Source organism: Lipophrys pholis (genome assembly GCF_963383615.2).
Source record: "Lipophrys pholis genome assembly, chromosome: 18".
Classification (NCBI taxonomy): Eukaryota; Metazoa; Chordata; class Actinopteri; order Blenniiformes; family Blenniidae; genus Lipophrys; species Lipophrys pholis.
In genome coordinates this window covers 22,187,246-22,215,216 of record NC_137646.1, presented here as the reverse complement: position 1 = coordinate 22,215,216, position 27,971 = coordinate 22,187,246, and the positions used below count along the sequence as shown (strand labels likewise).

The 27,971-nt window shown below is 42.9% G+C and overlaps 3 protein-coding genes across 3 annotated transcripts; 1 reads left to right on the top strand and 2 right to left on the bottom strand.

Moving 5' to 3' along the window:
- Positions 1-97: 97 nt before the first annotated feature.
- Positions 98-15,302, top strand: tdrd7b (tudor domain containing 7 b). Its single transcript, XM_080486666.1, has 20 exons — positions 98-227; positions 1,786-1,992; positions 2,154-2,298; positions 5,106-5,313; positions 7,582-7,664; positions 8,036-8,244; positions 8,432-8,800; positions 8,881-9,182; positions 9,266-9,458; positions 9,542-9,653; positions 9,739-9,941; positions 10,025-10,159; positions 10,820-10,903; positions 11,579-11,713; positions 11,792-11,902; positions 12,001-12,149; positions 12,709-12,941; positions 13,014-13,197; positions 13,327-13,487; positions 13,898-15,302. The coding sequence occupies exons 2-20, from the start codon at positions 1,786-1,788 to the stop codon at positions 14,116-14,118; spliced, it is 3,444 nt and encodes a 1,147-aa protein (XP_080342792.1). The 5' UTR covers positions 98-227; the 3' UTR covers positions 14,119-15,302.
- A 40-nt stretch (positions 15,303-15,342) lies between these two features.
- On the bottom strand, positions 15,343-17,915 carry LOC308123634 (calcium-binding protein 2). The gene is made up of 8 exons (XM_080486210.1): positions 17,839-17,915; positions 17,684-17,746; positions 17,469-17,595; positions 16,962-16,992; positions 16,734-16,877; positions 16,548-16,657; positions 15,649-15,796; positions 15,343-15,565 (listed from the first exon to the last, which is right to left on the bottom strand). Exons 2-8 carry the CDS (start codon positions 17,743-17,745, stop codon positions 15,537-15,539), a joined length of 651 nt encoding a protein of 216 aa, XP_080342336.1. The 5' UTR covers position 17,746; positions 17,839-17,915; the 3' UTR covers positions 15,343-15,536.
- Positions 17,916-19,717: 1,802 nt separating this feature from the next.
- tmem88b (transmembrane protein 88 b) lies at positions 19,718-26,609 on the bottom strand. Its single transcript, XM_080486209.1, has 3 exons — positions 26,075-26,609; positions 24,422-24,823; positions 19,718-20,431 (listed from the first exon to the last, which is right to left on the bottom strand). Exons 1-3 carry the CDS (start codon positions 26,306-26,308, stop codon positions 20,147-20,149), a joined length of 921 nt encoding a protein of 306 aa, XP_080342335.1. The 5' UTR covers positions 26,309-26,609; the 3' UTR covers positions 19,718-20,146.
- Positions 26,610-27,971: the final 1,362 nt, after the last annotated feature.

Sequence of the window (27,971 nt, the reverse complement as noted above, 5' to 3'; positions counted from 1 at the left end):
AGGTTGATTGACGTAAAGTAATAATCCGGGGTTCACGCACCGCGGACCAATCAGAGCGCGGAGGAGAGGCCGAGCCTCGAGAGGCCGAGCCCGGCCCGGACCGACCGGCTGGCAGACGCTCCCTCCGGGGACAGAGCTCCGGCCGCCGCTCAGCCCCGTGGCGGTGACAGTGCTGACAGCGACTCCACCACGTCCCGACTTCACAGACGCACCTGTTTTAGATCAAGGTAGAAATTTTTTGTTGCATTTATTACGATTTAAGTGGGATTTTAAACTCTCTTTAATTTGTTTTGACACTCCAGACCGGGATGGTTCGAAAGTTTTCAAGTTAGTGTTGATACAAATATGCACTTCCGATTAGCGACGTCAAAATAAAATTTGTAACGTTAATGTGTACCTTTGTAAAACTTTCAGAGAGATTCTCTTGTTTTATTTTGAAGGTAACAAGTTGAGTATCGGTGGAGTTTTATCGCTAACTTGTTGAATTTCGTCTCGGATGAACAGAGGATTTAACTCCATGTTGCGTGCAGTGTCGTCGCATAAACTATCATTACACCAAAGTCTGAACTAAACCTGCGATTTAAGCGAATTAATTCATCTTTTTGCAGGTAAAAAAAAAAAAAAGGAATCAGAACGAAAACTTGAGAGAAATAGTTTGGTCCCGATGGAGGGTGTGGAGTCAGTGTGGCACGTTACGTCATTCAGTTTCCTTCTTCAGGCTCATAAAAGTTTTGATATTAACCAATGATCTGAATCAATCCTGTCTATGAAACTACCTGAGTGATCAAACTCACATTTCTATTTAGTCTTGTGGCTTGCAATTTGTCTAAATGTTTTACTTTGAGTAGCTCCGTGAAGAGATATATTAAGAAAAACAACTCTGGCATATCATAAACAAAATAGAAATGATCTTTCTGCTTATAACATTTAAATCACATTATAACTTTGGAAGTGGCTGAAGCCATAAACAGCGGAATGAGTGCCTGCTGAGGGTGTGTCAGCACATTTTTTCTGTAACAGAAGCCTAGAAGAAGATCTGTAATCAGAATAGCCTTTATTATTATTATTATTGTTAAAAACAACAAAATGCAATCCATGAAAGTGCCACAGTATGAATATATAAAAGGAGGTAGAAGGTTTAAAAGAGAACAATAAAATGCCTAAAATTGCCTCCAACCTTTGTATATGATATCTGTAGGGATTGAATTGGTAAAATCAAAACTGAAAGTGTTTTTATCTGAAGTGGCAGTATATGGAAAACCATGTGGCTTAAAAAAAACACAAGTAAACTGAAGCATCAGTGGATTTTAAATAGGATTTTGTTATTTCTTCTGAGAGATCTGTGTTTGTTTTGCTCACAGGCTCTTTTTATAAAGAGCAAAAGAATTGTGATTCCATAAAACAAGCTATGCTCATTATTACCATATTTGTAACTTTTCACTATTACTGTGATTATTACATATACTGTACATATCACCCCCCCCCCCCCCCCCCTCCCTCAGTCACACTCATACACACAATGAGATATTACTGTATGAACTTTCTTATTAATGGAAGTATGGAGAGCAAGCCGCAGGTACACTGATGATTGCAGTTTCAGTCTGCAAAAGGGATTTAGTACGGCCAGCATATCTAGAGGGTGTCTGGAAATCTGATCAACTGTACGTAAAAACCTGCCTAACCAGTCTGCCGTTGGCCAATAACGTGCATTAACTCTCCATGGACAACAGTTCATTTGAGTAAGTTTGCATCATGAGTCCTTCACTCTCCGTCTTATCCCCTCAGATGGCTGACATAGAGCTGGTGAAGAAGATGCTGCGGGGCATCCTCCAGGCCAACAAAGGAGGAGTGTCGCTGTCACGCCTGCAGTCAGAGTATAAGGAGCTGACCGGGGAGCAGATACCACACAAACAGATGGGGCACAACCACTTGGACGGTCTGCTTGCCAGCATGCCGTCTTTAGTCCGTGTGGACCGCAGCCGATCAGGAGAGGTACACCTGAGACGGTTACCCTGCAAAGTTGATACCTTGATGATTGGCCTCGCTAAACTCTTATGATCAAAGCATTTACTTTTGAGTTAAGTGCTTTTCCCGCCTTGGCTTTTTGTTTTTTCATAATCTAACTGTTTGCTTCTCCTGCTCTGCGTTTGCAGACGGTGTGTTTTGCGTCTGGGGCGCGTGACACTGCACACATAGCCAAGGTGGTGGCTCGCCAGCGAAGCTCCAAGAAGACCGGCCGACCCCACCTGGTCAACACCCAGATGAGGGTCAAACCGGCGGCCCCCCTTCTTCTCAATGGTATGATTCTGGATAACCAGAAAATTCGTTTAGATTTCCATTACATGCACATTTGCAGATCCATAAATGTTTGTTTTTTTTATCTGTTGAATGTCATTGCAGTGTACAGGCATAGTAAGTAAGGAGTTATTGGTATAATCTGTATTTATAGTTGTGTACTGTTCTGTACCATAAAAACATGGAGTGTCGACACTAAAGAATTTGAATTTCTCCACACTCTCTATCAGAGAACATTGCTTCTGTTTTTTAAAATCAGGCATAATTTCTTTAGTATTGATGGTGTTGATATTCTATTGCCAGAACACCACCAATTTGATCACTATAGGCTGTTTTATTGTAGTTTGATATCAATCCTACTACATTAAATCGAAGTTAAACTTTTTTTAACTGCACTGTGAATGACTAATGGCAAAACAAAACCCCTGATGCTATAAGCTTTTGAACATTGGAGGAATATAGACTTAGTTTGGAACTATGAAGACCTGTATAGTATCTGTTATACTTTTCTGTCATTAAAAAAAAAAAGAACAAAACAATTAAATGACATTAAGGCTGTTTTAATGTGAGTGACAGATTTTGTTGGCTTCATCCTTCAAAACCCATTTAACAATATAAGAAGGCTGAGCAGTTTTGCCTTTAACTTCCTCACGCATTTTTACTGTAATGTTTTTCAAGCTTAACATACTTTATTTAAACTTGAACTTGCTGTAAAAACATTTTTGTGTGGGGCGGCTGAAGCCGACCTGAAGAACTTAAGTCTGCTGAGGCTTGAGTACTTCTAACTTTGTTCCTGCTACAGTGCGGCAGAGCTGCAGCAACAGAGAAGTAGAACTCGTGTCCGCTGGCTGTATCACCACTGGGACAATGCAACATTTGCAAATGCTTTGTGTGCTACCAGCAGGCAGGTTCGTGGATGAATGACTGGCCTCTTTTCAAGCGTGGGGACCTGGAGGTCTTTTTGTCACTGATAATATCACTCACCTGCACACTTACACAGAGGGGTGAGAGACAGAGACAATGCTGAAGGCTGCACAGATGAATGAGGGGGACATTAGGACACAAACTAAAGGGTCTAATCTCATCTGTATACTACATACTAATCACCTCTGCTGGACTGATGAGGCAGAGTATTGTGAGAAACCAGAGGGGGAAACGTGAGGTGGGAGGGCACTGAGCAGCAAGAGAAAGAGGAGGAGTTGCAGCGAGACGGTCGGAGGAAAATGAAGACTGGGATGGTGAAACGGTGAGGAAGGAGGGGGAGCAGACTGATGACAGGGAAGGAGGGAGTTAGCCAGAGAGAAAGCGGCGGTAGAGAGAGAGAGCGAGAGAGAGAGAGGGTGCTGTTGATATTTGAGGCTACATCCTACAGCAGCTGAGACTCAGCTGCAAGCGAAGAGGACGCTGATTCACAAATCAACCTCCCCTACAGCTCTCTCTCTCTGTCTCTCTCGCTCTCCCTCACATTCTCTCATCCCCCTCTCGCTGCCTGGGATTATTGATATTCAGGCAGACAGACCAGGGACTGTGTGTCCATGCCGGTGAGGTGATGCGGCGTCTGCTCTTACTGTGTGTGAGAGAGTGTTTGTCCTCGCCTCCATCTGCATGTGGATTTATGCCTGTGCCTGCCGACTTTCTGTAACGAGTGTGCATGCTTCTGCAGGATTCGTAGAGCGATCGATTGGCTGATTGAGTGCCGTCGGTTTATCACATATCTGTACAGTGAGATTGACTCATCAAAACTGCCTATTGATGACTTTTGCAGACGCTGCCCTGATAAGGCTGCTTCTTGCGTCTTGTGAGAACGGAGAGGATGATGAAGCAGGAGAAAGTTGCAGATTTCAGTGAGACTAAAAAAAAACCCCAAAAAACAGCGTGGATGAATGAGAAGACACGTGGGTGGAAGAACTTAAAAAGACAGTATGTTGGAATGGAAATGACTCATGGTTGTCTACATTACAGTGAACTGGTGATATCATGTCGATGCAATGTGACGTCAGCTTGAATGATGTAATAACATAAACCTGAGATGATTACATTTTAATAACTATATTATTGGCCATTTCTTTAAGTAATCTTTCTTTTTTTACATTGGAAACTTGTAGTTTTTTGCATCTCATCCTAAACTAAGGATAAAAATACAGTTTTAAGTTGCTTTTTTAAAATAAGCTTACTGTTTGTGCAGTGCATATGGCATTCACTGTGCTCCCTGGTTCAATACAGTGACCAACTTTTTGTGGTTCGTAAGCAGCTATTTTCCCTCTTAGTTTTTGATGACACTCTAGAATTAAAGTAATTTAAAGGACTTTTTTGTATCGCATATGAAATCATATGACTATTTTTGTAAACATGGTGGAAGACTGCTGAGAGAAGTGAGAGGATTCATTTCTCTCTCACCTCAATAACTGTTAACCTGAGTGATTGAAAATTTACTTCTGAATTTGTCCTGGTCGTATCTCTCGTGGTAATTACTGAACTTGTCTGTTTGCTAAGTGAAGCAACTCCCTGCTCTCACTCCATTGTACGTGCATGCATCCATCCTCCCAATTCTTCTTATCATTATTTCTTAACTCAGCAGTCAGTCCTGTTACAACTTTCACCTGGTAACTCCCAAAAAGTTGATGCACCGAGACCAAAACATTTCCGATATTCAGGCTTCTGTTGCTGCAGTCGATTGGAGCTCTGATGTGGTTTGCAGATTCTGATCTCTCACACTGTGCCGCGCAGACAGACACACCGCCGTGTCTCAGCATCAGGTTAAGCTGAGTCCGTCATCGTCTTTCTCTTTCTCTCTGGTCTCTCTTCCACAGCCAAACCTCAGACCTCTCTGAGGCAGCCGAACCACCGCGGGCGAGGTGGCGGTAGAGGAGGAGGCGTCGGTCGTGGGGGCGGACATGGAGACTTCAGGCAGGCCAGAGACATAAGGGATGGCCATTCAGAGGGCAAGAGTGGGGGGCATCCGAACAAGATGTCCAATCAGAGCACACCCAACAGGAAAGGAAACGCAACAACTGACAAGTGAGCGAGGGAGGCGGTTTGGAAGTCGGCTGATACTGTAGAGATGATTGATAGTAGAGTGAGACAAATATGTTGTCTTTTTAGACCACACTATGCAATTGGATGACGCAGATCACCACAACATGAGCTACCTTAGCACACATTCTGTTAGTAACGCCTTTCCTTTACATCAGGGTTGTCAAACAAAAGGCCCGTGCGCCAAAATTGACCCACAAGAGGACAGTGACAGGCACTCACGGGCACACTGGATAGGAATAAACATGAAATAAGTAAAAGAACCACTAAAATTACAATATAAAAACCTGTTAAACGCATAATGCAAAGGGATGATAACTAAATCCAGGTCGGGCTTGAGTTGAATAATAAGATAGACCAACAAGTAACGTGCGCAAAGACTCACTTTGAAGTGAAACAGCATCAGGAATAAAGCTGTTCCTATAGCGTGTAGTATTAAAATGTCAAAGGAAACATCGTTGAGATATCAGTGATGCTGCCATGAAATATAGCAAACGAGAATTCCCCTCAAAGCCATGCTATTAGGGTAAATTTGTAAAATCATGCATAAAGCAACAGCGCTAGGAGCAGTTTTTTTGGGACATTTCACTGTACTTTGCACCAGAAGGTTTCATTGAAACTGGCTTTATGTTGAGATTGTAGTAATATTTGGTTGTAATTGTTTAGCCTTGAGAGAAAATAAGGTTTTTATGACACTATTTCACCCGTACGGCCCACTCAAGATGAAATTGGGCTGTTTGCAGCCCCTGAACTAAATTGTGTTTGACACTCCATCTGTGTGGTTTTAGTGCAATGGAAAAAGGCTGCAGTCCAGCGGGACTCAGTTGAACCATAGTTGCTGTCGCTGCCACACTGCTGCTGCTTATTCAGCAGCGAGCGACTATGTGCTCTGTAGATTATTCTCGTTTGCTCTGCTTGTGTTTCCATGTTTGTCTTTTTCTCCTTCTCGAATATTCTTTTAGTTAACATTTATCGAGATCTCCAAACTGACTTAATCGTCTGATTTGCCATTATCAAGCGAGCCAGTGAAAGAATATCAGTGGGCTAACAAAAGATACGCCAATATAACGTTGAAAATGTAGGCAATAAATCGAGACGAATCCATTTCACTGGCTGGTTCTGCCACTTCCATCCTCGCACTGCTTCTCTTCATCCGTCCACTGTGAAAACAACTGACATCAATCCTCTGTCTGCTTCGCCACGGCTGTGCGCTGCGCTGCACAATGGGCCAACGGGGTGGGAAGCCCGGCGCATTGGCAGGGGACACAAGCCGTAGCACGAGAGCAGCGGAGTGAGCCTGTTTTAATCCCTGTTCTATTCTCTGGTAGATTAACACTTCTAAACCGATCCAGGGTGAATCAGCACATCTCTCTGTATCCCTCTCGATCTGCCAATTGTAAGCGTGAGGGTGTGTTTGTGCGCACGCGCACACACGCAGACCTATTAGTGTACTATGGGGTGAGTGTTAAAATGAAAGGTCTACATTAAAATGTGGTTTAATAAAAAGTAATTTCATGCTCAGGTATGGTGTCCAGGTAGGGCGCAGGTAAATGAGGCTTGCTCCCTATTTATTTTTTTTTAATCGGTGCTCTGATACTCGCTCTACTGTGGGCTTGATTAGATCAGTGCCTGTGTTGTTTGAGTATTGAGTCAAGAGCTGCAGCGTTTGTCAGGTGCTAAGATAGCAGGCACAATTCCCTGTGTAAATGGTGCGCTGTTTGAATTTAATCGACTCCTCGACACGCAACAATCTCAAATCTGACAAAATACTCACTTTAATTTCCTTAAGGACTTGGACTCAGCTTAGACTTTATCAGCAGGGATTCAATATTTGCCTTGAAGAAAACCTTTTGACTTGAAAAGATTTGACATTTGCCCCAAGATCTCCATCGGCTGACACACAAGTACTATGAAGTTTTGGCTACAGCTTTATTGGAGGATATTTTAAGTTTTTTGTAAATTCATTTGACTCTGATTATCTTAATTGTGTAAAGTAGATACACTCACCAGCCACTTTATGAGGTATCAGGTTGAACTTTGAGATGTACATACAAAGATAAAGAAGTCGTCTCAATGCTTTTTTGAAGTGGCACAAGTAAACAGTTTGGTCTTTTGCAGACAGAACCAGAGAGCTTCAGGCCAACTTCCTTAAAGAGCAGTCGCTACAGCTTCTGAATGGGAATTATTTTTGACAAGTTAGTGCTCAGACCCATAGAAAATGTATCCTCTGCATGCTTTGTCTTTTGTGTGCAGGCCAGAGAAAAGGATGCCCCTGCCGTCGCGTTTTCAGAAGGAGGTGCAAGCTCATCTCGCCAAAAACTCCCAACCTGCGAGATGTAAGTCGGACTTACTATTTTACGTTACAAATGCAGTTTGTGTCAGAGATGGTCGTGATTTATATTTATGTTTGAAGTTCTTTCCATGTTGTTAATCAGCCTTCTGCCTTCCAAACCCCTCTCCTGCAGCCTCTCACTGAGACTAAACTATTTGTTGAGGAAGGCCATTGGTCTGTAGCCTAGGGCCGAGCACTGGCCTCTAATAAACTGCATAGCTCAGCAGAAGCATAAACACTGCTGAAGCCAGCCGTTCAGGCTACTAAAGACGGGAGCTTGTTTTTCAGATTGAGGCTTATCTAATGAAGAGATGCCTGCAAGGTAATGAAATCCGCTTGCTTCTGTTTCTCTTTGTTTTTGCTCCAATCTTGCAGCACCCTTGAGTATAAATGAGAGTTCCAGTCCGGGGAAAGGAAAACCCTACAACCCTCAGCTGGTCCAGGATCGCATTAGGTCGATCTTGGGGAAGTACAGTAACGGGTTCTGGGTGTCCAAGCTGCCCCAGATCTACAAAGAGCTGTATGAGCAGGACCTGCCCACCGAGGCCATCAAAGACCTGGACACCTGGACACACATATGCACTGTATGTAGTCTTAATCATGAATTTGCTCCAGGTTTATTGCTCCATTGGAAGAAGTTACAGCAGTATAGACGATGGAGGAATGAATGTTTGAAGCACGAGAGTACTAATGGTCCATCAAAGCCTTTCAGTTGAATAATAAGTCATTTTGTTCCTCACCCTCTCATCATGCTTGTTACTTTCTTTCCAGGTAGAAAAAACCTGCAGCAGCAACCCATCAGAGCTCCTTCTCTACCCCGCCAAAGAACAGTGCAGAACATCCTCGCCTTTGCCCATACTCAACCCAAACCCGTCTGCCGCCCACGTCCCCACTTCAAATATTCCCACAGACAAACCTTCGCAATCCCCGGTACAACAGAGACCCTTAAATACTCGCCTGAGCCGCTCTGGCTCTCAGTCTCCTCACTCTACACCGCCGTCATCTTGGTCGCCCAGCCCTCCCTCCTCCCCTGCGACCCTCAGCCCTGATCTGAAGCAGAAACTGGAGGAACTGCTCGTAAAGTACTCCAATGGCCTGTGGGCTCATGCGCTGCCCAAACTCTTCCAGGACACCTACAAAGTCAGTCGCATTACGATACACTGTGGCACACACACCTCGGGAACACTTGGTAACGTTGTTTTGTTTCATTCATTTGTAAGATGAAGCTGCCCGGTCACGTCCTGGAGAACCTGCACCTCCTCTCAGACATCTGCACCATCGACTACCCAATGCCTGACAACCCCAAGAGGGCCATCCTGTACAGGAGGAGCAGCGCTGGCGGAGGTGAAGACGAGAACTGTAACAGAAGGAGCTCCTCGACCAGCGAAGAGGAGCTGAGAGTAAGGCAGGAGCTGGGCCGGAGGCTCAGCAACCAGGAGGTGCCTATTCTTCAAATCCCCAAAGAGGAGTACCCCTCTGTGCTGGTGGTGGAGGCCACCAACACCAATGGAGTTATACTCAGGTATGAGTGAAGCCTGTATTTAAAAAATAAATAAAAAAATGATATTAGACATTTCTCACTGCCTGGCTCTCCTCCTCCCTCAGGTACATTGGCGAGGGTTACTCACAGGCCCAGGAGTCCATGGAGGACGACATGAGGGAGTTTTATGGCTCTGAAAAAAGCAGCCAGACTGCTTTATCCTCTCCAATATCGGGCCAACTAGTTGCCGTCAAGGCCGAGGAGGAGGAGGAGATTCTGAGGGCGCAAGTCTGCGAGGTCATGTCTGACAAGGTTAAGGTGAGTGGCCATAGACAGAGAGCGAAGGATGTAAAAGTGGGAGAGAAAAAAAATCACAGTAGATGTTTCTTTCCGCTCTGTAGGTCTACTACGTGGATCATGGGTTCTCAGAAGTGATAAACAAAACTAAAGTGTTTGAGCTTCATGAGAAGTTTTTCAAATTGCCGTTCCAGGCAACCAAGTGCAAACTAGCAGGTGAGGCATTAAAAAGACTCTTCTCACGCTCCTCCGTCTCTTTGCACTATGATTATCTACCATTACGCGGATGTTTCCATGCCAGGCCTGGAGCCATTCTGTCAGGAGCCCGCCGTGCTGAAGAAGTTTGAGACGATGGCGAGTGGAAGGATCCTATTGGCTGAGATCCTGGAGAGAAGGCAGACGCCTCTCGTCGTCCTGTACGACACGTCGCAGGACGACGACGTGAACATCAACGCTGCCTGCATGAAGGAACTGCACGACAAGACACTCGCAAGTCCTCTGCGGGTACGGCGGCGTTTGTGTGCTTCCGCCCGAGCGGATGAGCGTGGCGCTCGCTAAGCGTGTGCTTTTTTTCTTTCTTGCTCCAGGTGAACAGTGCTTATATGAACGTGACAGTCAGCAGTGTCTGCTCGGACGGTACGATCTACTGTCAGCTGCCCTCCAGAGGTCTTGCGAAGATGAACGAGATACTGGAGAACATTGAGACCTATTTTCACTCACAGGTAAACACTGTTTCTTTTAGTAGTAAATAAAAAAATGGATTAAACAAATCCACCGTTTAAGCCATTTTAATCACAATTTTCCATAAATGAATGAGGACCCCAAAACTTTTTGTGAATGCAATTGGTGATGTGTCGCTTGTATCAGGCAGCGTTGTAGACAGATTGAGATTAGGGTGATAATCTGGAGTTAAGACATTGCCAAACCGCTTAATCTGTTGGCAGGGCAGAGGAGCCCAAGCTCTTCGAGGTGTGTCTCTGCCGTCCTTTGAATATGTGTTCCTGCTCATTAACACCTGACGTCAGCGCTTCAGTAAACATAGCGTAAAGTCCACAGGTGTGAACGCAAACTGCAACTCCACAGGGAAGCGACACTTTAATCCTTGACGTGGTTCCAAACGACAGAAAATTAAAACCTTGAGAACAAATCTGTGATGTTTTATATTCACTTTTTGCTTCTTCTTTAGAGTTATTCTTTGTTGTGGTGCGGAGCATACGTGATGAAAACACAATTATTTCCAAAGATGACCGCAATCTCAATATAAAGACAATTTTAATGCAACGTCCGGCTGCAAAATACAGTGAAATGTCAAGAAAGTGTCTCTTATGGCTGTTGCATTATGTATATTTTGACTAACAATGCTGGATAAATGTTTGCTCCAGGTAACATCAGAGCTCCTGGTGTCCAGACCCTTTTGTGGGAAGGGATGTCTGGCTCGCTACAAAGGCAAATGGTCCCGTGTGGAGGTAAGCTGGAACGCTTCCCTGCACTACACGTGATGAATTATTGAGTTCATCAAATGAAATCAGTCGGGAATGGTCTTGGCCTAAAGTAATACATTTTTAACAGCACAACAGAAAAGAGTGTTATTGTCTGATCAGTGAGAAGTTTAAAGGAGGATTCCAGTATTTCCAAAGCATGTTTTTACACGAACGTTCTTAAAGGTTTGTTTTGAAGTGAACAGAGTCCTAAAGTTAATTGACACTGAGGAAACTTTCTGCCAAACAGCTGATTTAACCCGTGGAATATAAAGCGGAGCCTCAGTCAGTTTTTTTTTGTAACATGTTAAAGTGGTTTTCTTCCATAAATATGGTCAAACTGAAAATAACTGATATCCAATACACTATGATCACAGTCATTCTTCCTCGTATGTAAACAAACCGACAGATTGTGCTCGTCATGTTTACCTCAGCTGGCACATTGACCTGGATTGAGATTCCTAAATGCATCAGGCATTTAATCCCTTTACTAACTAACTCTACTCAGCTTATTATGATGTAGACTTGGTGGCAGTGGCTCCTTTAAATGTAAAATCTTCAGGTAGAACAACCTCTGTAATGAAATATATCTGGACCTCTATGGGAATCACATGTCGTTGTGGCCAGCGCTATCGAACAACATGTCTGTATTTGTATCTTTAGATAACCAACCTGCATGGCAGCAGAGTGTTGGACATCCTGTTTGTTGACGTGGGGGTTCATGCTTCTGTAGAAGTGTTTGAGCTGAGAGAGATCCCACCTCCGTTCCTGCGTGACCTGATGGCAATCCCCCCGCAGGTTGGCACCATTGCTGTTGATGGAGAAAATGTTGAGGGACGTTATGCATGAAAATGACCCGCCAACCCTTGTGCTCAGGCTGTGAAGTGTTGTCTGGCCGACCTGGCTGTTAGTGTGGGCTCCTGGACGCCGGACGCTGTCCAGTGGCTTCGAGAGAAAGTGCTGAACATCTCGGACTGTAGCATGAAGGTAGGACACTGCCTGGCTGCCCTGGATGCAGATACTTCTCAGGTTCCTGGACGGGAGCTAGATGGAGCTAGATAATCCCACATTGCTTCCATCTACAGGTTGCCAAAGTGGATGAAACCAAGCGCTGTGTCTACGTTCACTTGTTCACTGACAAGAACTTCCACGACCCGGCCCGCAGCCTCAACCACCAGATGGCTCAGACCGATCTGTTCAAGCAACAACCCGACGTCTTCCTGACCAGCCACAGGTTTCTGCTGCTTTTTTCTCTTTTAAACGCCACGTCTCAAGTCTCCTATATACAGTAGTTTTGGAACATGTACAGAAACCATATCTTATTTTGCGTTTATGAAGTTTCAACTTCAATTCAATTCAACTTTATTTATATAGCACCAAATACAACGCAGTCATTTCTAGGTGTTTTTAACAGAGAAAGACCCAACCCCAAAACTAAAGTTTGAATTAGAATAGAATAGAAATACTTTATTAATCCCAAAGGGATTTCTTTTACTATTGCTTCATATAGAATAAATGTAAAGAAAGTTGAATATTAAATAAAAAGAATAATAATGATTTTAGTATTTTAGCCATTTTATCTGTTTTTAAGATTTATTTGTACGGTTGTTTTTTTTTCGTTTAGGTCTAGTCATTTTAGCTTTTATTTCCCATTTTAGTTATTGTGCCTTTTTTAATCCAAGAGATTAAACTCATTTTGTGTGTAAATAAATCAGATAAAGTCTTGCAGACCCCTGAGATATCTGCTCTCCCTAAAGTCGTAGAACTATTCAAACTTCTTTTTGATTCCACAGCCCGGGCAAGAAGTCCACAGTTAGTTTATCCCCCAAGACGTCCGGCAGCACCAGCGAGTCGACTGACAGCAGCCCGACGTCGCACTCGGTCCCAGCCAGGCCTGTTCTCAGGAGAGCTCCGTCGGGACCCAGAGGAGGTGAATCAGGAGGAAACGCAGCCACTAGGAGCTCCTCAGAAACACTCAAATCTCCCTCTTTAAAGATGCCACCACAACTGGAGCTGCCCCCAGCAGGTAATGATGATAGATGAGGAAAACCGTTTTCAAAAGAAAATACACATCACTTGTTGGATTTCTTTCTCTCAGGAAACAATCTGGACGTGTATGTGTCGGTGGCGTGCCACCCGGGCCACTTTGTTCTGCAGCCGTGGAGAGACATGTACAAATTGGTGGTGCTGATGGGGGAGATGATACTGTACTACAACAAAACCGAGGAGAAGCCCCTCAACATCGAGGCCAATCAGATCTATGCTGCTAAAGTAGAGAACAGGTGAGTACACAATAGATCGGAGTCTGTCCTCGGAACAGAGATGGTTATTGAATTAATCGTTTGTGATTCCGGCTGAATAGCCTTGACGCTGGCAGATCATGCTTGTTTTTCCTCCTTGTGGGATCTCAGCTGGTATCGTGTGCTGCTGAAGGGAGTCCTGAACAACGGCCTGGTGTCCGTGTACGAGCTGGACTACGGCGAACACGAGCTGGTCAGCTGCACCCAGCTCAGACCTCTGATCCAAGAGTTCAGACAGCTGCCGATCCAGGGCGTCACCGCTCAGCTGGCAGGTGCGGACCACGCCAGCGTCACGTCTTTATGCAGTTTCAATTCAGCCCAAGTTCACAATATAGAGGCTTGCGCACAAAACATTGGCACAAAATTCAAAAAAAGACATTTGCGGTGACATAATTCTCCAACAAGTATGCTTATTATAATTAACTGCTTCCAATTAATTTACATACCAACTTGAGATGGATTAAAGGCAGAGTATATCTTGAACAGGCTGCATCATAAAGCTAACAAATAAAAAGGCCCAAGCTCAGGATAAAGAGAATAGCATCATGATACCACACATCATAACATCTTTACATGCAATTTGATTAGATTGCATTTTATATATATATATATATATAGCACTGAACCAGCCCTACATGTTATCTAAAGCTTTAGTCTGGTGTCATTGAATTCCACTCCTCAGGTGTGAAGCTGCGGCAGTGGTCGGAGGAGGCCTCCATGGTCTTCAGGAACCACGTGGAGAAGAAGCCTCTGGTGGCGCAGATGGAAGCCGCGCAGGAAGCCGCCAACCCGTGGGACAGGAAGATCACCGTGTTCCTGGTCGACACGTCGCAGGAAGAGAAGGACATCTGGGTGCACGACATCATGGCCGAGTTCGCCGAGGAGCCGGCCAACAAGCCGTAGAAGAGCTCTGAACCCGACCAAACGACGGAATCGACGAGGCTCGTCCATCTGTATCTACCTGCTGTTGACTAAGACTGTGAACCGTGGAGGGAGTCTGAGAAGTAAGTGGTTTGATAGCTGGTCGTGGGATTGTAGCCACTTCTGCTGTCATGGACTGGAAGGACGTTGTGACGTGATCTGAGTTACTGCGGTTTTGTGGTTAGTTGCTCTCTACTTCCAACAGTTTTTGTTTTGTTTTTTTTTCAAAATAAGAGCAGTTTAATCCAGTATTCTGACCAGAATCCTGCAGCGGCATCCTGAAACGCCACGTCATAGCGCTCGCATTCTACAAGGACTTGTATGAATTTGTTTACAAAAGCTACTTTTTTGAGTGTCATTTTTCCGATTGTCGCAGAAGTTTACAAAAGTTGCAAACATTCCCAGACGAGGAGACGTGGAGGAAGGTTTAGTAAGAGCTTGAACGTTTTAATGGAATCCTTTAGAAAAAAAACTCAAAGGTAAAATGTAAAAAGTGGTCACTAGTCCATCGCAGGGTTCACCAGGGTTTCTCAAAGTGTGGGAGGATGTGTGTTATTAAAGGAATTAATATTTTTACCCTCCATTTATAAAACATTTTTTTCACAAGTTCTTCAAAAATCTGTTTATTTTAGAAGCACATCCTGGTCGTGGGGTGAAAAGTGTAGATGTTAGATGAAAGCCAAGAAAAGCTCTCACGTGACCACTTTTGAAGAAGCTGTGGGGTTTTTTTTTTTTGTTTGTTTCTTGGCAAAATCTCTAACCTCCCTTTGAAATTGCATGACCTGACTTCCCACGATGTGCGTTGCATCATCTGTACCTGAATTTCCTGCTTGATGATGAGCCGAGTTGAATTCCCGTACGCGTGCCGCATGCTGCACACACTTGACCGTGACCGTGAGAATTTACCAGTAGTGTTCTAAGCTTTTTAAATAGGAGCGATGATTTCCAAACTCGGCGTGACGTGAGGATTTCTTTTCTGAAATGTGATTTTTAAAATATTTTTTTTTTAACTATTCTTAAGATCCTGACAAAGTTCAAAACTGCATTGTTGTTAACCACTGTCATTATTTATATTTAACTTATATTCTGTAAATGACAGTAGAAGCACTAATGACTGGGGACAATAAAAGACTTTGGAATAAAGTCGGTTTGAGTGGTAAATGGTCCCTTCTCTTGTTCTTCCTGTTTCAGAGACAAGACACACGTGAATCAGATTTCTTTATTAAAATAGCAAAACATTTCATTCTTATTGACACCATAAATAACTTTACATTTACACTCCTTCAGCTCATTTGATAGGCACACATCTTGTGGTAGAAGTCTAAAGAAACACGAGAGTAAATCTACATTTCCTGTTTGGTCCGCGGAGGGTGCGTCCTCATTGAAGGTCCTCTCTAAGGTTAGCGGATAGAGAGCATCATCACAAACTCTGAATGAGAGGAGACAGAAAAATAGGAGTGAGTCAGAGTGAAGGAGTGCGAACTGTTACGAGGCTGAGCTGCCGAGTCCCACCTTCGAAGTCGATGATTCCGTCCGCGTTGATGTCCAGCTCCTTTAAGATCTCCTCCAGCTCTCCTTTCTTCAGCTTCTCCCCCAACAGCGTCTTAATGGCCTCCTTCATCTCATCCTGGTTGATCTTTCCGTCTCCGTCCAGGTCAAACTGGTGGCAGTTCGTGAGATGGCAACAATCAATACAATAAAAGATGAGGTGGGTTTTTTTTATGTTTATCTGGGATACAGCCATCTAGGTTTTATGACGCTTCATCCACTTTATGGTGCTGGATCTGATCCCAGAGGTTTATAAATGAGGGCAGGGGACAACCTGAACTATCACCAGTCCATGACCTCTATGGTCAAGTTAATATTCACCAGAACCTTCAACACGTGTTGAAACCAGACGACCATGAGAAAACCCATGCATGCACAGGACGGCCATCCATTCCTATTTTTCCTTCTTGTTTCTTTTTTTCCCTTTTTTCTATTTCCTTTTTAAATTTTTCCCATTTCATTTGTTTCTCTTTTTACCCTTTTTCCCTGTTTCTTTTTCCCTTTTTGCTTTTTAAAATTTTCCCATATAAATTTTTCTCTTTATTTCCCTTTTTTTCCAATTTTTTTTACCCTTTTCTTTTTTCCTTTTTTACATTTCTTTTTTCTCTTTTTAACCAAATTTTTTCCCTTTTTTTTCTTTTCCCTTTTTTTTGTCATTTCTTTTTTTGTCTTTTTTTTTTACCCTTTTTATTTAAATTTTTTTTTGTGGTGAGGAAAAAAATCGTATGCATGTTCTTCCTGTGCATGCATGGGTTGTCTCAGTTAAAAAAAAACTATCCAAAAAAACCCAGACATAGCTGACAGGTTCATTCTGAATTGGTTCCTCTTGTATCAGTGAAGCTGATCCACTCGCGCCGGCTCACCTGTACGAAGGCCGACTTGAGCTCCTTCAGCCCCAGCATGCCGGCGGTCTCTCCCATCATCCGGGGTCCCATCAGCTCGGTGAAATCTTCGAAGTCCATCAGTCCGCCCACTGTGTAGGACAGACGTGTGACTACACAAATCCTCCTAGAAGCTGGGAGACGAGCGCGTCTCTCAAATAGACTCACTCCTCATTTTGATCTGCTGCACGATCTCCAGCAGCTCCATCTCGGTGGGCATGTAGCCCATGGTCCTCATGCATTCTGCCACATCTTTGTAGTTCAGGTAGCCATCTTGGTCATAGTCGAACTCCTTGAAGGCCTCCTGCAGCTCTGAGGGAAGAGATTGCAGCCGAGCGGTTCGTCGGGGTAAAGCTCTGGATGCCTGAATAACGTTGGATTGTGATCAAAACTCACCATCTAATTCAGCTTGAGCCAATTCTCTTTCCTGCAAAACAAACAACAAACACCTATTGCAATTACAAATTCACCAAAACAAAGCTACAAAAAAACTATCCTGAATGAAAATATCTCTAAAGTCAAAGCTTTACAGAATCACATGATCATAAATCCCCTTTCAGTTTAAATAGTCTTACATTTTAGGGGTTAAAATTGAATTTTTCCGAAGAAAAAGAATGAAAGATTTCGGGTTGAACGACCCACAGGTTTTTTTTTCGTCGCCCTTCATGTGGATCATCTCGATAAGACGTGACGTTAAGCTTCAACTAATGAGGCTCCGGAGCTGCAGGAGACGCGCGGGGGCTTAGTGGCGGGAGAGAGATCAGGAACGACTGTGCAGCTACAGGGTCTCATTTCTGACATGTGACGCTTCAGAATGTCGTCAGCCTGCCTCGCAACTTTTCATCTGAGATGCATGCGCGGGAATGGCGGTGTGCCCGTTGTGGTGACGGTTGACGCACTCACCGCCCCAAACACGCTGTTGATCACGGAGTTGTAGACCTTGGTCAAGTTCTCCGTGCTCTTCTTGGACTTCTTTGAAGATTTCTTGGGCGATTCGGACACCGAACCCGACGGCGATTCCGTTGCCTTGCTGCGGCAGGAAGAAGAATCAAAGATCACGACTGCACGACGTAGCAACGACACCACTAGAACCCGTGCAGCTGCCGGCCTGAACGTACCCGTCTGTTGACGTCGAGTTGACGGAAGATGTAGAGGAGGTCCTCGATCCTTCAGCGGCCATGCTGTGAACGGTCATACAAACATTCGGGAATTACACGTGATTAAACAAAGTCATATTGAAGAGTTCAAATATCCCTTTGCCTTGATTCCCCACCTGTCTCTTCCTTCCCGGTCCTTCTTGTAGTTGTGCTCTGTTTGTGTTGGGAAGGCAAGGCGTCCGCTCTGGTTCTGCCTCTCCCCCTCCACCTCCTGCTACCCGGGAGGCTTAGCAGGTAAGTAATTACCTGGCTGAACGTGCCGCCAACGATTAGAAGGCGCAACGTGAAGCGGCAGTGTGACTGGCTTGACCTTGGGGAGGCGCTTTCAGGTTTATGAAGCCTCGTGTTCACACCTTGTTTTGTTTTTTTTGTCTCTGCAGTGGGCGAGGCTTTTTAAAACAGACTAAACAAATTCAATTTAATGCAAATTCATGTTCATGTAAACTCGATCCGATCATAATTAGGATCTTAATCTGTGATTGCTTTTTGTTTTTTCTTGCACTTTTCTTATTAACAATGTCTTGTAATCTGTGGTTTATTTGAAAAGTAGCCTGTAGTTTTGTGACACTTGTGGCGCTTCGTAAATTTGAAAGTCAGTTAGGTGTGTTAGTAGCTGCAAAATTTTGGGCACTTGCCAAGATCTAAAACAGTATAACACGATAGATAATTTGGCTTTTTTTAAAAAGGTTATTTACTTATTTTTAGTCCTTGATTTTACAGTATAATCTTCAATCTATTTCAAGATTTATTAGCGTGTAAAATGTACTTGCTGCATGGACGGATCATTTCTTCTAGATTTACGGACCACCTTTTGTTTGCAGGGGTTTTTTTTATCTTAGATTTTATTTTATGTTTAAAAGAGAAAATAAGCTGTTAAATCGTTTTCATGTTAGTTGGGCAGAAAGCAGTCGACCGCTCGGTGAGATGATTTTTAAACCGCAAAGTGTGATTTCTTGTCGTAGAATGTGAAAATGATCCATAGTTCTTCCATATGCATCAATAACAAACCTCAAATACATTGAAAGTGGCTTTTGTTTTCATGCACTTTGTGATATTAGTATGACTTTGTGATAAGGCAGGTCCGGATTGTTCCTGTGGTGGACAAGATGCATTCACAACCCAACAGAGAAGTCTGCGAACTTCATGACCTAATAAAATATATTTTTTCCCACTTTTCACAAAATTAAATTCCTCTGGACGATAAGAGTCCATTTGACTGATCTCCTGCTTTGTAACAAAAAACAAAAAAAACATAAAAGAAAGCTTCAGGAAGTAAATTTGAAAATCACGATGCACTTCATACAAATTGCCACCAGATGACGCCAAATATCACATTAGGTCAAATTCTTTAGAACGAAAACTGATCGAGTGGTGAAGGAAACACACAGTGAGGCAGGACTGTTGTTTCCCGGGTGTTTTATCTTCCGGTGCTCCTCAGGGGTTATGAAGACAATTCAGGCTGTATTGCATGAAGAAAAAACAGCAACATAGAAATAATAAAGATGACCAATGATAACTCAAAGTCAAAACTCAACTTGGCTCCAAATGGCCTGTCACAATTTATAATTGTGAAACCACATACTGTCTTCATTTCTTAAAGCTTATAGCCAATAGCCTTTTGGAGAGTGACAGTGAACAGGCCGCATATAATATCAAGAGAAAGCGTAAACGTATTGAAAATGAAACCTGAAACAGACGCGTGTCTGAAGTGCTTTGATCACAATTGATGATATTGGCGAACTCAGGCCCTGTCCACACGAGACAAAAACGATCTTTTCTCCCAGTCGTTCTCAAAGAAGTTTACCGTCCACCATGAAAATGACTCAAAACGATGTAGTACACATGCCAAGCCTATAGAAATACACCAAAGTACTATGTGTATATAAATTTAGGTTGAAAATGCCGTTTCCTGTGGGCTCACTTCACTCTGTTACTGTTACATAACCATTCCTCTTTTCTTGCGGTCTCTTCATCCCACCACACACGACACAAACTCCAGCAAAATCCACCAAACTTTATTTATAAAAAGTAAACAATGCAATGCCCAAGAAGAAAGAAAAAAAAAGAGAAAATCTACACAGGACAATATGTGTTATATAATATGATAACATAAATGTGATAAAATACAGTTATGTTCAGCATCGAGACACCATGGCGCTATTTTCAGCTTTCCTGCTTCCTGCAATTCTTTTAAGAAAGTTTAAGAGGTTGGGGTTTTTTTTATGTTGGAATTTCACTGCTGCTTCTATTCCCAGTGTCAGACTATTGTACATACTCACTTGTTGAATACAGGCCCCCTTTGCTTATCATAATACTCATGTTGTTATGTACAGTGCTGTTTGGTCGATACCTAAAGACGATTAAAAGACATTCAGAACTGGAGTAACGGCTCACATGTCTGAAATCAGTGTCAGCCGGTTGATGTCACACCCAGACCTTCCCCTTCCCGCCGCCCTCGGCGCCGTCCCGGCCGCCGCAGCAGCCGGTGGCCAGGCCGCGGTGCTGCGTGGCCGGCAGGTTCTTGTACACGGCCCGGCTGTACGGGATGAAGCACAGGCCCAGCTGGAGGTGCCGGGCCAGGCGGCAGTACGCCGCCAGCGCCAGAACCAGCAGAGGGGTGACCAGGAGGAAGCCCACCACCAGCAGAGCCACGCAGCCGCCGTCGGTCAGCAGCTCGGAGCAGTACGGGGTCGTCCCGTGAGGGCGGACCTGCAGCGGGGTCAGAACCAGAACGTCTTCAGTGCCGGTGAATGTCACAGTCTTCACCAGAGGGCGGCAAAGGGCCTCGCGTTTTACACATGAGTGGAAGTACAGATGCTTGGGTGTGAAAACAAAGATGAAAAGTACAAATACTAACAAGTAGAATTAGTGAAATTTTTTTCTCAGGCTGAAGTCAAAAGTAAGGAATTTTCTTTTGTTTTTTTTGTACAAAGAGACAGTATTACTTTTAATTACAATATAACTGAAGGGCTGTGATAAAAACTTGCATAGAATTTTCTTTTCTTTGATTCCTCACAAGGTTAAGCATTTTATTATTCTTTTTTTAATCCACCAGTTCTCACCATTTGGAGTTCTTACTATCCTTACATCAAATTTATTATTATTTTTTTTTTAAGCAATTACATATTTTCTTTTGCATTTTTCACTATTTTGAGTATGTATTTCAATAAAAGAAATGGAGGTAAGAACTCCGAATGAAGAAAATTATAAAAATTTCAATCATGATGTTTGTCGATAAAAATGGATGCAAGGCAAATGATAAAAATTTTGAAAATAATTATTTTTAAAAAGGATGAAAGACAATGTAAGGAGGTAAGGTCATGACAAGACAATTGTGAGAATTGCAATGATTATGTAAGTCAATAAGAAAACGGATGCAAGGCTACAGTCAGATCTCTGAATTGTGAAGATTGTAAAAATTATTTATTTCAAAAAATGCTATATTTAAAACATTTATGTAAGTCTTACTATAATATGACATGAAAATTGTGAATTGTTTCAAAAACAATTAGACATAAGGCTATAGAAAGACCTCTAAATGATGGAAATTGTGAAATTTGCAATGATGTATGTCTAATAAGACGTACAAATGGTAAAAATGGTAAAAATTATGAAAATTGTGTTAAAAAAAATTGGACATAAGACTATGGTATGACCTCCAAATGTTGAAAATTGCAATAAAGATGTATGTCAATAAAATGTGGAGGTAAGGGCTCTGAAAGGTGTAAATTGTAAAAAAAAAAAAAAGTATTTAAAAATGATGGATGTAAGTCTTACTCTAATAAGACGTACAAATGGTAGAAATTATGAAAATTGTGTTAAAAAAAAATTGGACATAAGACTATGGTAAGACCTCCAAATGGTGAAAAATGCAATAAAGATGTATGTCAATAAAATATGGAGGTAAGGGCTCTGTAAGGTGTAAATTGTAAAAAAAAAAAAAAAAAGTATTTAAAAATGATGGATGCAAGTCTTACTCTAATAAGACGTACAAATGGTAGAAATTATGAAAATTGTGTTAAAAAAAATTGGACATAAGACTATGGTAAGACCTCCAAATGGTGAAAAATGCAATAAAGATGTATGTCAATAAAATATGGAGGTAAGGGCTCTGAGTGGTGTAAATTGTAAAAAAAAAAAAAGTATTTAAAAATGATGGATGTAAGTCTTACTCTAATAAGACGTACAAATGGTAGAAATTATGAAAATTGTGTTAAAAAAAATTGGACTTAAGACTATGGTAAGACCTCCAAATGGTGAAAAATGCAATAAAGATGTATGTCAATAAAATATGGAGGTCAGGGCTCTGAGTGGTGTAAATTGTGAAAAGTCCCCAAAAATATGTAGTTCAATTTTATAAATTTTTTTAAAATGAACATGAGGCCACTGTAATCCCTCCGAAGATGAAAACATTGAAGATTACAAACATTATTTATTTCAATAGAAAAATGAGGTAAGACTATTGTCAGGCTTTCCATTGATGAAAATTGTGAAAATTTCAAAAACGTTATTTTGCAATTTTTAAAAAGAAATGGGGGTAAGTCAGTAAGTAAGGCATTTGAAAGTGAAAATTGTAAAGCTTGTGTAAAGAGTGAAGATTGCATAAATTATGGATTTCAATAGTAATATGAAGATAAGGCAATAAATAATGAAAATTACAAAACTGATGTTTTTCAATAAAGAAAATGGAGGTAAGGCTATAGTGAGACCTCCGAATGATGGAAATTGCAAAAAAAAAAAAATGAAGAATCGTGCATTTCAATAAGAGAATGGAGATGAAAATAGCAAAAAGGAAGCGTTTCAATAAAAACGATTGTGAGGCTATAATAAGACCGCAAAAAAAAATGTTTGAATCTTTTTTCACTTTTCACAATTGTTTTATATTCTGAATCAATGTAAACTGTTCTAAAACAAATGTTTGCTTTAAAACTTTTGGAAAACAAAGTTTAAAAAAATAAAATAAAAATATGGACAAATATTTGTAAAAAGTGGTGCAGTCCCAGTCTTTCTCTTCTCACTCCCCTCGTCTGAACATAATTCAGTGGCTGGCTGTGCAGCCGAGGGCGGATAAGAACAGGAGGTGACGTATCCTGTGTGGTATGTGTGTGTGTGTGTGTGTGTGTGTGTGTGTGTGTGTGTGTGTGTGTGTGTGTGTGTGTGTGTGTGTGTGTGTGTGTGTGTGTGAGAGGTGAGGACGGGCACCAGTTGGTCAGTCTGAGATAAAAAAACACACAGAAAACACGCACACCTGGGAAACGTAGAGTAAAAAAGGGTCGCTGGGGTTCCGATGATTATTTTTGACCTTAAAAAATACAGCGAGCAAACCATTACGATCTTTCTCTGTTAAACGGCAGCACTTCTGAGTGGGGGGGGGGGGGGGGGGGACACACGGAAAGCAGAAAGTCGAAGGGGGATGGGAGCTCTGAGGGCATGAGGGGGACCAGATAACACAGGAGTACGAGTGTGTTTGGTTCACATGGTGACGGAGAACGGAATTTATTTTGGGCGCTACTTTTCGAAATATATCGTTTTGCCTCGCGCTCTCTGTTCAGTTCGACTCTTATCCCAACTTACTTTCTTTTTTCTTTTTATTTCCTCTGATTTCTCCCTTTCAAATCATCCCTTGCAGAGCCCAGTTAATCCCCACTAAGCCGCTGTCACATGAGGTCTAATTGTGAGAAAATACAGAGATTGCAGGTTTCTCTGGCCGTTAAGGTCGCCGGTCCGCTGAAATGCCATCGGCAGGTATTAAAGTCTCTGACCCACGATGACACTTTGCTTTTTTCTTTCTATCACATGTCTGTGTTTAGTTTAACTCGGTCTTTAAGTGTTTTTTTTTTGTTGTTTTTTTTTTTAAGACTACAGAGCAATCTCTTAAAAGACTCCCGCGCCCTCGACCTCTCCGTTCCTCTCAACATCTGAGAGATCTTCAGGCGTATCTCACGATACCGAGCCTCTCATCAGTGATGGAGACAAGCCGCACCCTCCGGGCCCCCCCCCGAGCACAAATATTTAAACCTCCTGAATCAAAAGTTATGCGATTAGGACTCCTCCGCGTGTCTCCCAGTTGCACTTATCTTATGTTTAGTTGTTGCAGAGGCCACAGGCTTTTCATTTGGTACCGAGAACGACGACAATCCCAACATGAAGCCAATTTTAATGAAAGTTTCTGGTGGAAAAAAAACCAAACTGTGAAAAGTCTAATGCATGTTTTTACAAACTTACCCTGACACATTTTGAAGTGCTGATTTTTGAAATGAAAAAAAAAAAAAAAAAAAAAAAGCCAATGGGAGTTTTAAAGAATTTTTTTTTTTCCTCTCACTTTGAGTCATGTGACGTTTGAGAGTTTCTGTCATGGACTTTCCATATGTCACATGACCCTTTCTCTCTTTTTGAGGTTTTATCAAGCAAGCCAAGCATCGGGCGTCAACTTAGGTTGGAAATGATGGAGGACTGAATGTGACAAAAATGAAATAAACAAATATGCCATTAAATAATTCATTACATTTGTCATTAATTCATAAAAATTGGAATGAATTTTTAATATTCACTATTCATTAATATTAATGACAAATTCATATAGTTAATGACACATTTATTTATTCATCTATTTATTTATTTATTTATTTATTTATTTATTTATTTATTTAATTTTGGCCTAATCAGTCCACCGTGAATGAGGAAAAAAACCCCTCTTACTGTGGAGTGACAGAGGAAGCCAAACACCACCATGGCGATGGCGGGTACCAGGATGGTGCCGAACACCAGGCCGGCCAGGCAGGCGTTGATGGCGGCGATCACCAGGTTCTGAGCCGTCACCAGCACCGAGCAGGCCCAGCAGTCCAGGGACCCGCGCAGCTCCAGGGGGGCCTCGCTCCCGCCGCCGCCGCTCTCGGCCGCGGAGTAAGGAGGGGGGACGACCACGCGCGGGGGCGTTCCCCGGCCTCCGCCCATGGCGGTGGTGGAGGCCAGGGAGTTGTGGAGATGTTGGTGGTGGTTGAGGTGGTGGTGGTGGTGGTGGTGGGGTGGCAGCTCCTCGGACAGGTCCAGCGCCTGGTGGTGGGCCCCCTTCTCCAGAGTACCGCTCAGACTCATGCTGAACTGTGGAGACGGACACAAGTTCTGTTTCTTATTTGATTAAACGTACGAGAACATCAGTCAAGGTCAAGCCCTGGACGGTTCACCCGGAGGTCAGAGGTTTTTTTTATCTGACAGGAAGTGAGCCTTGTTGTGATGCCGTATGTGAGCCGATGATTATCAGCGAGCTGATTGGCCAAAAGGAAAGGGGCCCATAATTGCCACATGCAGATAGTGGATGAGAGAGATGAAGGCTCGCGAGCATCAAAGTGGGCGTTGCCTTCACGTGTTGCTGGTTTTTGCTGACGTGTATTTATGTAACTGCAGACCTCAGAAGTTCAAGGGGACTTCTTCTATTTCTTTTAAAGATAGAATTCATCTTGTTTCAAATTACAGAGTTTAATTTGTATAATAAATGCATTTTTTTTGGAGGGGGGGGGTCACACTCTAAAACATTATGTTCGAAAGAATAAGTTCAAATCTACAAATATTAAAGAAAATATAAAGCAATCAGTGAATATTTAAACATCGCTTTACATTGAAACGAAGAGAAATCTGGCTTGTTTGACATACTTTGTCTTTTTCTCTCAAAAGTCCAAAAGAAAAGATTAAAAATAATAATAAAAAATCTTCCTGATATATACAAGCTTCCGTAGTTCGGTTTCGATGTGTTTTACGTGGTACACAGCTGCGGCTGGTACAGGATATCCTCGCCTCCCAAAGGTCAAGAGACGGAGATGTAAGCAGAGAACGTTGGGAAAATCCTGCTGAACTCTTCAACCTGTCAGTCCATTATTCAGCCGACGCGGCACAAAATGAAGAGCCACGGCAGGTAGATTTGAAAATTCCGCATCCTTCTGGGAACCGCGGGAGTATACTGAAATCAGAGTAATGAACGAGACGTCGGACTTGTAAAGCTGGAGACTTTACGATATACGCTCCTGTTTTCGCCGCAACAACACATTGTTGTCCCCGGGTGGAAGGTCACACAGGAAGGAAAGTTGTGTATGTGCTCATGCGTTTGCATGCGGGGAGGGGGAGAGGGGACGGGACGGGACTCATTGTGCAGGTTTCTTTTCTGAAAATACACTGCGGCGCTCCACCCGATTGACTCACGGTTCCTCGTACGGTCTATGAATGGCAGTTTGTCAAGAAAAAAACCCCAAAATCGAACCATGAAACGACCACATGCGCCGACATTTTCTAGTCTTTTTGAGTGGAACATCGGTAAATACAGCGATTGGACGATATCCGACGTGAGTCACTGGTACTCACGTTGTGTTGCAGGGCCCGCTGGACCTCTTGCTGTTCCTCCTCCAGGTTTGCCGGTCCTGCTTCCCCCCCCCACAGGTCCTTTGAGTTCAGATGTTTCCAGAAGTTCTGAGGCGAGGGAAGCTTTTCGGGGTGCTTATAGAAGTTCCCTGCTGGAGCCTTATCTGTCGGGTGGTGGTATGTTGGTATGCTGGCTTCCCCCGGCTCTGCTCTGCTGCTGCTTCGTCTCTCCTGCATCCAGACAGTTGACTCGAGTTCTTTCTATCCCGTCCTTCACTCGGTGCTTGCCGGTCTCACTCGAGTGCCAGAGGTAGCCCTTCCTCGGCTGGAGACCGAAATATAAATACAATCCACAATCGCTTTTGTGGTCTTTGTCTTAAGTATGTCAAACTTATAGGTCTGCCCTCCTCTTTTTTTTCTTTCTTTTTTTTTTAACCCCCCACCCCTCCATCTCATTGAGTTTGCTGTCTCTTCCCTCCTCCCGCCCTCCCCGCATCCACCCACCAGACTTATCAGCCCCCCTGCCTGTCCTCCAACTACTCCCCTCAGCGCAACGCATTCCACCTCTCCTATCCGGGACACGCTACACCCCCCTTTACCCTCCGCCGGCTGCGATGGGGGCTGGGTGTTGCACTTTCGGGGTCAGAGTGAGGCAGCCGGCCTGATAAGTTGAGGTTTCGGGGGAGAGAGAGAGATCAAGCTGGGGGGGGGGGGGGGGGGGGGGGGGGGGGGGGGTAGTAAGAAGAAGAGAAAAGATCTCACAATGAAAACTTTATTCGGCCTAATGAATTTATGTTTTGATTAAAATAACTTAATAGTCAAATGAAATCCATCTATGCTCTTTATTTTTTATCTCGTTCAATATTGTTGATCAGTAAAACCTTTTAGGATTCATACTTTTTGGTGTTGTTGAAAGCCCTCTTCTAACCCTAAAAGTTGCCGGTTCCATTCCTTATGTCACCCTGACATTATTGTTATGTGATGGCTCTTGATTACTGCTTGAATAAAGTCTATTTACCATTCACATATAACACTTTCACTATATGAACATACCAACAATAAAAAGGTCAGTGTTCTGGCACCTTGTTTTTTTAATTGTGACTTTATTGTGAAATAAATCTAGATAAAATAAATTAGACTCACATGGTGTTGGACTCTATCTTGGCTGTAATGCAGGGACAGAGCAACACTTGCATGAGCTAAAAAAAAAAAAGCCTGCAAGAGACTCTAAATCCGGCCATAACAGCAAGCAAAGCATAAAAATAAACATAGAAAAAATTATTTAAAATTTTTTTATTTAAAATTCTTAAGAGAAAGAAACTACTCCACTGAGAGAACCTCCTCTGACATCTTCATTTTCTTATAGAATTTATTTTGTCGCTCTTGTGCACTCAAACACAAAATATCAATTTGATATTTATTCTTTCTAACTTTCCATTGCTTTTAAGAATCTTCACTTATTTCATAATAGCAGATTTCTTTTTCACCTTTGCTGAGGTTAACCGAGGCCTGACCTCAGGTTTCTTAAAATATCTATAAAAGGAGCTTTAAAGCGGTGACGTGATAAAAAAAAAGAAAAAGAAAAGAAAGATTAAAAAGATTAGACGGAGTGACAGAGAAAGGAGAAGATCCCCGGGGACTGAGGAAGCCAGTAATCAGACGATCAAAGATCAGAGCAAAATAATTATCCTTGTCTGATCCTGATTTTCCACCCGTTTTCCTTTGAGCCCACAGAGTTTATTTACTTCCACTCCTTCTTTGCGTCCAACATCGTCCCCGGTTACCCAGAAAACCTGCGAACTTTAAAGAGGCCGCTCCGCTCGGCCCCCCCGGCCTCCATCATAAACACACTTCAAAGTTTGCCGGCGATCACGCCGCATGCTGGTGATTTGGGTCGCGC

Excerpts from the sequence above, each read along its gene's own strand:
- tdrd7b (XM_080486666.1), top strand. The coding sequence starts at position 1,786 with ATGGCTGACATAGAGCTGGTGAAGAAGATGCTGCGGGGCATCCTCCAG. Across the intron at positions 10,904-11,578 it reads GCAAATGGTCCCGTGTGGAG|ATAACCAACCTGCATGGCAG; the intron begins GTAAGCTGGAAC and ends TTGTATCTTTAG. Across the intron at positions 12,150-12,708 it reads GTCTTCCTGACCAGCCACAG|CCCGGGCAAGAAGTCCACAG; the intron begins GTTTCTGCTGCT and ends TTGATTCCACAG.
- LOC308123634 (XM_080486210.1), bottom strand. The coding sequence starts at position 17,745 with ATGGCCGCTGAAGGATCGAGGACCTCCTCTACATCTTCCGTCAACTCG. Across the intron at positions 16,993-17,468 it reads TCAACAGCGTGTTTGGGGCG|GAAAGAGAATTGGCTCAAGC; the intron begins GTGAGTGCGTCA and ends TTTGTTTTGCAG. Across the intron at positions 16,658-16,733 it reads GCAGCAGATCAAAATGAGGA|TGGGCGGACTGATGGACTTC; the intron begins GTGAGTCTATTT and ends TGTCCTACACAG.
- tmem88b (XM_080486209.1), bottom strand. The coding sequence starts at position 26,308 with ATGCAGGAGAGACGAAGCAGCAGCAGAGCAGAGCCGGGGGAAGCCAGC. Across the intron at positions 24,824-26,074 it reads AGCGGGCCCTGCAACACAAC|TTCAGCATGAGTCTGAGCGG; the intron begins GTGAGTACCAGT and ends CCGTCTCCACAG. Across the intron at positions 20,432-24,421 it reads GCTTCCTCTGTCACTCCACA|GTCCGCCCTCACGGGACGAC; the intron begins GTAAGAGGGGTT and ends ACCCCGCTGCAG.